At 44.7% G+C, this 7795-nt stretch overlaps 1 protein-coding gene across 1 annotated transcript in view; it reads left to right on the forward strand.

Moving 5' to 3' along the window:
* The window catches only part of xdh (xanthine dehydrogenase), a gene marked incomplete at its 5' end in the record, with an annotated part of 70071 nt that overhangs the window by 26961 nt on the left and 35315 nt on the right, over positions 1-7795 (forward strand). Inside the window, 2 exons of the mRNA XM_080421986.1 lie at positions 417-579; positions 5829-5918. Coding sequence (XP_080278112.1) covers positions 417-579; positions 5829-5918 — 253 coding nt within the window. The remainder of the gene's footprint in view (positions 1-416; positions 580-5828; positions 5919-7795) is intronic.

Raw genomic sequence — 7795 nt, forward strand, 5'->3', positions numbered from 1 at the left:
ACACACACACACACACACACACACACACACACACACACACACACACACACACACACACACACACACACACACACACACAGACACACACAGCATGTATCTGCTATGTTCATAAATAGCCTACAGTACATAAAGTGGTTAATGTATGTTTTATAATATAATAAGTAACTAGTAACTAGAAGTATCAAATAATTGCAGTGGAGTAAAAGTATCATATTTGCCTCCAAGATGTAGTGGAGTAGAAGTAAAAGTACTGAAAATGGGAAATACTCCATTAAATCTACTTAGTTACTTTACACCACTGTATCTGGATACTTGTATTGTATCTATGTCTGTTGTTCAGTGACACGCTGTACCTCAAGGGGGCGCTACTGTGTCCCTTCAATACTAATCTGAAATACTGTGTTCAAATGTTACAGACACTGGGGGGAGGAGCTTCTGCAGGAAGCTTGCTCCTCATTGGCTGAGGAGATGACCCTTGAGCCCACGGTGCCGGGAGGCATGGTGACCTACAGGCGAACTTTGACCCTCAGTCTGTTCTACAAGTTCTACCTGTCTGTCCTCCACAAGCTAGCAGAGCAGGTACCTGTCTGTCTGTCTGTCTGTCTGTCTGTCTGTCTGTCTGTCTGTCTGTCTGTCTGTCTGTCTGTCTGTCTGTCTGTCTGTCTGTCTGTCTGCAGGTACCTGTCTGTCTGTCTGTCTGTCTGTCTGTCTGTCTGTCTGCAGGTACCTGTCTGTCTGTCTGTCTGTCTGTCTGTCTGTCTGTCTGTCTGTCTGTCTGTCTGTCTGTCTGTCTGTCTGTCTGTTTGTCTGTCTGTCTGTCTGCAGGTACCTGTCTGTCTGTCTGTCTGTCTGTCTGTCTGTCTGTCTGTCTGTCTGTCTGTCTGTCTGTCTGTCTGTCTGTCTGCAGGTACCTGTCTGTCTGTCTGTCTGTCTGTCTGTCTGTCTGCAGGTGTCTGTCTGTCTGTCTGTCTGTCTGTCTGTCTGTCTGTCTGTCTGTCTGTCTGTCTGTCTGTCTGTCTGTCTGTAGGTCTGTCTGTCTGTCTGTCTGTCTGTCTGTCTGTCTGTCTGCAGGTACATGTCTGTCTGTCTGTCTGTCTGTCTGTCTGTCTGTCTGTCTGTCTGTCTGTCTGTCTGCAGGTACATGTCTGTCTGTCTGTCTGTCTGTCTGTCTGTCTGTCTGTCTGTCTGTCTGTCTGTCTGTCTGTCTGTCTGTCTGTCTGCAGGTACTTGTCTGTCTGTCTGTCTGTCTGTCTGTCTGTCTGCAGGTACATGTCTGTCTGTCTGTCTGTCTGTCTGTCTGTCTGTCTGTCTGTCTGTCTGTCTGTCTGTCTGTCTGATTGATTGAAATTTTTATTAGGCAAAAGAATGTAAAACAACACAGTTACATTTATAATGCTTTTGTCTAAAAGGTCCGGCCAAAAAAGTTGTTTCCGTTGGGGTCCTTGAATTAATTTCCTAGACATATATAGTAGCAACCAAACAGTTAAAAAATCAACATGAAAATACAGATAATACAGAAAAAATACCACTATGTACAAAAAAAAAAAAAAAAAAGCATGAAAAATATATATATATATATATGTACAAAAAAAGGGGGGGGGGGAAGCATGGAAAAATAAAAATTATATACAAAAAAAGCATGAGGAAATACAAAATATGTACAAAAAAGAGGAGGGGGGGGGTCGTCTGTCTACAGGGAAACTGGTACTAGCTCCTCTTTCGGCCTCCAGAAAGATGAGTTTTTAGGGCTGTTTTGAATGAGCCCAGCGAACTGCATTTTTTGAGGGATGGGGTTAGACTATTCCATTCCTTGGTGGCTGTGCTATAGAAGGAGAATTTGCCCATGTTTGTTTTATGGGTGGGTGGTACCAGATTGTTGTTTACGCTCCCTCTAGTTTCGTGGCTGTGGGTGTCACTAACTTTTTCGAGGTATTTATACAGATATGCGGGTATAGGGGGGCATTTCGGGCAAATCTGCATTTACAATTTTGAAGACAGAATCAGAATCAGAATCAGAATCAAAGACCAGACCCATTTTTAGTTGTTTAACCCTGTCTTCCACCCTGAGCCAGCCTAGGCTGGCAAAGTGAGTGGGAGAGAGGTGGGTCATGGGCCCCAGTCCGAGAAGTAGTCGGATCAGTTTGTTTTGGGAGGTTTGAAGCTTAGTCTTCAGTGACACTGAGGTGTTGGAGTACCAAGAGGAGCTAGCATAGTCAAAAAGGGGCTGAATCAGGGCCCCTGAGAGGGTCCTGAGGGCCTGAGGGTTGACAAAAGAGGAAACTCTGCCCATAAATCTGGTTCTCTGGTTTACTCCTTTGACCACCTTTGTTGCCATGCTTTCACCTGTCAGGTATTTGTCAAGAATACATCCCAAATAGGTAATCTCTTCTTTGCTAGTGATGATTGTGTCATCGACTTTGACCTTGAAGTCATTTACCTTCATTTTACTGAGGGAATGTTTGGTCCCAAATAGGATGGATTCAGTTTTCCCAAGGTGTAGAGACAGTTTGTTATCGGTAAGCCAGGTACGGATTTTTGAGAGTTCAGAGCTGAGAGCTTCCTCAACTTGCAACTTGTCCTCACCCGAGATCAGGAGTGGAACAGGAACAGTTTGCAGTTACAGGCAGCATTCATGTCGTTAATGTATAGAAGGAACAGTAACGGCCCTAGAATGCTGCCTTGAGGAACCCCGCAGCTCACCGGGAGGGATGAGGACATGGTTCCGTTGATGTCAACCACTTGTTCTCTACCCTCCAAGTAAGATCTCATCCAATTTAGTGATGTGCAATCAAAACCAATCGCCCTCAGCTTATCAAGTAGAATTGCGTGGTTTACAGTGTCAAACGCCTTTTGGAGGTCCAGCATGACCATGCCGCAGTATTTCCCCGAGTCTACCTCACGTTTGATGTAGTCGGTCAAATATAGTAGGCATGTGTCAGTGGAGTGGGATGTTCTGAAGCCCGATTGGAATTCAAACAACAGTTTACGCTCGCTGGTAGGTGACGGTAGCTGTTGATTTGTTCTTGGATTGATCGCTCTATAACCTTTGAGATGGAACAAAGGATGGAAACAGGCCTATAGTTGCCAGGATCTAGTTTGCTTCCTTTTTTAAATAGAGGGATTACTCTTGCCAACTTGAATTCTTGTGGGATGTGACACTGACTGATGGATAAGTTTGTAATGTGGGCTACTATGGGAGCAATGGAGACCGCTGCGTCTCTGAGGAATCTGGTGGGGATGTTGGATGTTGGGGATGTTGGATGTTGTTGTGGAATCTGTCTGTCTGTCTGTCTGTCTGTCTGTCTGTCTGTCTGCAGGTACCTATCTGTCTGTCTGTCTGTCTGTCTGTCTATCTGTCTGCCTGTCTGTCTGTCTGTCTGCAGGTACATGTCTGTCTGTCTGTCTGTCTGTCTGTCTGTCTGTCTGTCTGTCTGTCTGTCTGTCTGTCTGTCTGTCTGTCTGTCTGTAGGTATGTAGGTCTGTCTGTCTGTCTGTCTGTCTGTCTGTCTGTCTGTCTGTCTGTCTGTCTGTCTGTCTGTCTGTCTGTCTGTAGGTCTGTCTGTCTGTCTGTCTGTCTGTCTGCAGGTGCATGTACATGTCTGTCTGTCTGTCTGTCTGTCTGTCTGTCTGTCTGTCTGTCTGTCTGTCTGTCTGTCTGTCTGTCTGTCTGTCTGTCTGTCTGTCTGTCTGTCTGTCTGTCTGCCTGTCTGTCTGTCTGTCTGCAGGTACATGTCTGTCTGTCTGTCTGTCTGTAGGTATGTAGGTCTGTCTGTCTGTCTGCAGGTACATGTCTGTCTGTCTGTCTGTCTGTCTGTCTGTCTGTCTGTCTGTCTGCAGGTACATGTCTGTCTGTCTGTCTGTCTGTCTGTCTGTCTGTCTGTCTGTCTGTCTGTCTGTCTGTCTGCAGGTACATGTCTGTCTGTCTGTCTGTAGGTCTGTAGGTCTGTCTGTCTGTCTGTCTGCAGGTACATGTCTGTCTGTCTGTCTGTCTGTCTGTCTGTCTGTCTGTCTGTCTGTCTGTCTGTCTGTCTGTCTGTCTGTCTGTCTGTCTGTCTGTCTGTCTGTCTGTCTGTCTGACTGCAGGTACATGTCTGTCTGTCTGTCTGTCTGTCTGTCTGTCTGTCTGTCTGTCTGTCTGTCTGTCTGTAGGTCTGTCTGTCTGTCTGTCTGCAGGCACTTGTCTGTCTGTCTGTCTGTCTGTCTGTCTGTCTGTCTGCCTAAGGGCCCGGCACTCTGCATACCACAAACGTAACGCCCAAAACACACCTACGGTATGGATAACGTAACGCCCAAAACACACCTACGGTATGGATAACGTTACGCCCAAAACACACCTACGGTATGGATAACGTAACGCCCAAAACACACCTACGGTATGCATAACGTAACGCCCAAAACAGACCTACGGTATGGATAACGTAACGCCCAAAACACACCTACGGTATGCATAACGTAACGTGCGTGTTACATGTACGTGTTACGTGTTATAGTATTTTAGGGATAAATAGAGAGACTTACTGTACCGCCCTGCTGTTTGAACTAATTGTCTACATACTCTCTCGCCATGCCTTTCAGCCTGGCGAGAGAGTATGTTTTGCACCCTGTCTGTCCGTCCATCCGTCCATCCGTCCGTCTGTCCGTCCGTCTGTGGACAGCTAATCTCTGGCACCGTTGGCTTGATCGCAGCAAAACTGAGCACACACACTCCCTGGATGCCAATTCAGAACCCTTGCCCCAAATGTTTCACATGGGCCTGTTATAGCGCCACCAGGAGGCCACCTTTTGCAAAACACATTTTTTGACAGTACTTGTACATATTTTGTCCAAACGTAACGCGAATCAGTACACAGTATCTCTATAGTCATTAAACGAAACAGGTTTTTCATATTTTTCATATTCCATCCTGATTGGCTAAAAATGGCTTGCAAAGTTTGCAGGAGTGCTCCGTTTTTAACAAAATGCCTCAAATCATGATCACAGCATGCAATTTCCATGAAATTTTGCACGCACATTCTCACTAGGCAGAGGAGAAATGCCACTTGAAATCTTTCAAATTAGCCTCATGGTGGCGCTATAATAGGCCGATTCGTGTTTTTATCTAAAACTGCACCGATCTGTGTAAAACTTTGTTTGTGCACTCCCTAGAGGTCAAGGAAAAACCTTTACCCAGCATTTTTCACATCTGCGTTTTATAGCGCCACCAGGAGGCCGACTTATGTAAAACAAATTTTTTGATATTACTCCTTCAGATTGTATCCACATTTCACGTAAATCGGTAAACATGATCTCTAGAGTCATGTGATCATGACGGATCTGTTAGATGTTCTATATTCCATCCTGACTGGCTACGATTGACATTGACGTTTTCAGGAGTGGCCCGTTTCCAACAAAATGTTGCAAATCCTGAACGCAGCGTCCGATCGCGGTGAAACTTTGCACGCACATTTGCACTAGGTTGAGGCCACAAATGCCACCCTTTCAACTTTGCCCTTTTATAGCGCCACCATTTTTAAAAAACTGTTTTTTAAAATATTACTCCTACAAATGTTGTCCAAACATCACGTAAATCTGTACAAATGATCTCTTTAGTTAAGTGATCAAGACGGATCCGTCCCATCCGCCTGATTTTTCACATTCCAGCCTGATTGGCGAATTCCGAACATTGCTGGCCCACACTAACCTACCTGACCTGTGCTCTGACCTCTGACCTGCTGGCCCACACTAACCTAAACCTACCTGACCTGTGATTTATTAACCTTTCACTGTCTGTCTGTCTGTCTGTCTGTCTGTCTGTCTGTCTGTCTGTCTGTCTGTCTGTCTGTCTGCAGGGTGTCATTGTAGAGCAGGTCAGAGCAGACTGTCTCACTGCCACAGAGGTCTACCATCACACCCCCCCATCCAGCGTGCAAGTCTACCAGGTACACACACACACACACACACACACACACACACACACACACACACAGTCACACACACACACACACACAGACACACACACACACACACACACACACAGTCACACACACACACACACACACACACACACACACACAGTCACACACACACACACACACACACACACACACACACACACACACACACACACACAGTCACACACACACACACACACACACACACACACACACACACACACACACACACACACACACACACACACACACACACACACACACACACACTCATCAGCAGCTACGGGCGAGATCTTGGCGAGACCGGGTGTGACGCCATGGAGAAGAGCCTGTTGCATCTGTAGTTCTTTCACTATTCATCATTTCACTATTATTCATGGCCGCTGCCACGGACAGTAAAATGCCTTTTAATGAGCAGATTCCTGTTAAAAAACGGCAAAGATCTCCATGACAGCTTTTTAGCTGCTAGCATACAATAATCAACTGAAATTGTTGCTCTGTTTAGTTCTGTTCTTTCTCTCTGTATTCTATGATCCTATAGTTTACTGAGACACTACACTGTCTCTGTATTCTATGATCCTATAGTTTACTGAGACACTACACTGTCTCTGTATTCTATGATCCTATAGTTTACTGAGACACTACACTGTCTCTCTGTATTCTATGATCCTATAGTTTACTGAGACACTACACTGTCTCTGTATTCTATGATCCTATAGTTTACTGAGACACTACACTGTCTCTGTATTCTATGATCCTATAGTTTACTGAGACACTACACTGTCTCTCTGTATTCTATGATCCTATAGTTTACTGAGACACTACACTGTCTCTGTATTCTATGATCCTATAGTTTACTGAGACACTACACTGTCTCTGTATTCTATGATCCTATAGTTTACTGAGACACTACACTGTCTCTGTATTCTATGATCCTATAGTTTACTGAGACACTACACTGTCTCTCTGTATTCTATGATCCTATAGTTTACTGAGACACTACACTGTCTCTGTATTTGAAGTATCTCGCAAGACAATCATTTATGAGTAAATAGTGAATACTATTTATCGTAAGCCATATGCTAACAACTGTGGTCCCAGGTGAAGTTAACAGGAAAAGGGATGAAAGGGACATTTGGTCCTACATTCCTGGAGTGTGAAGAGGGGCCTGGGAAAATAAAGAATGCCGTCCCTTGATTTGATTAACCAAAGAAACGTGTGTTTACCTACAGGAAATAGACCTATTGTCCTATTGTATACAGAATGTTTGAAGCTGGCTGGAGTCCAACAGAGCATTCTTTTGTTAGTTAGTAGGCTGATTACAGTACTATTGTCTTTATGCAAGGGAGAGGGCTAAGGTGAATGCAGCTGTGCTTTCTATCTCTCTCTCCAGAAGATCTCTGTCTCTAGAAAGACATGCAGACTCAGATTGAAGTCTTGTAAATATTCTGATTTCACACTGAATGCTTATTTTGTAGTAAATACACAAGAGTGAACCTTGGTGAAAAGTGGTTGGAGGAGAAACCAGCTAACTGTACGTAACTTCTCTTCTTGAATCTAAGGAATAAGGTCAAGCTATTTAATCATCTCTTTCTGTCTAAATCACTCATACAAGGTGAATGTATAATGTGTGTGGTCTTAATATAAAGCTTAGGACATATTGAACACGAATTATTAAAGAATAGTCCATTTTAGGTTATAGTTTGGCCACAGGAACATAAACTGTATTACCACAGTTAACCTCATGCAAATGTGGGAGATAAGCCTAGCAAGACTCGCTGTGCGCTCGGCCGGAGCGCATCAGCTCCCGATTGGCTGAGAGAAGGAGGAGGAGGAGGGACTGCGAAGCTAGCGCGTGTCTTGAA

The sequence above is a fragment of the Gymnoscopelus braueri genome, assembly GCF_963280865.1.
Source record: "Gymnoscopelus braueri genome assembly, chromosome: 24".
NCBI classification, from domain to species: Eukaryota; Metazoa; Chordata; class Actinopteri; order Myctophiformes; family Myctophidae; genus Gymnoscopelus; species Gymnoscopelus braueri.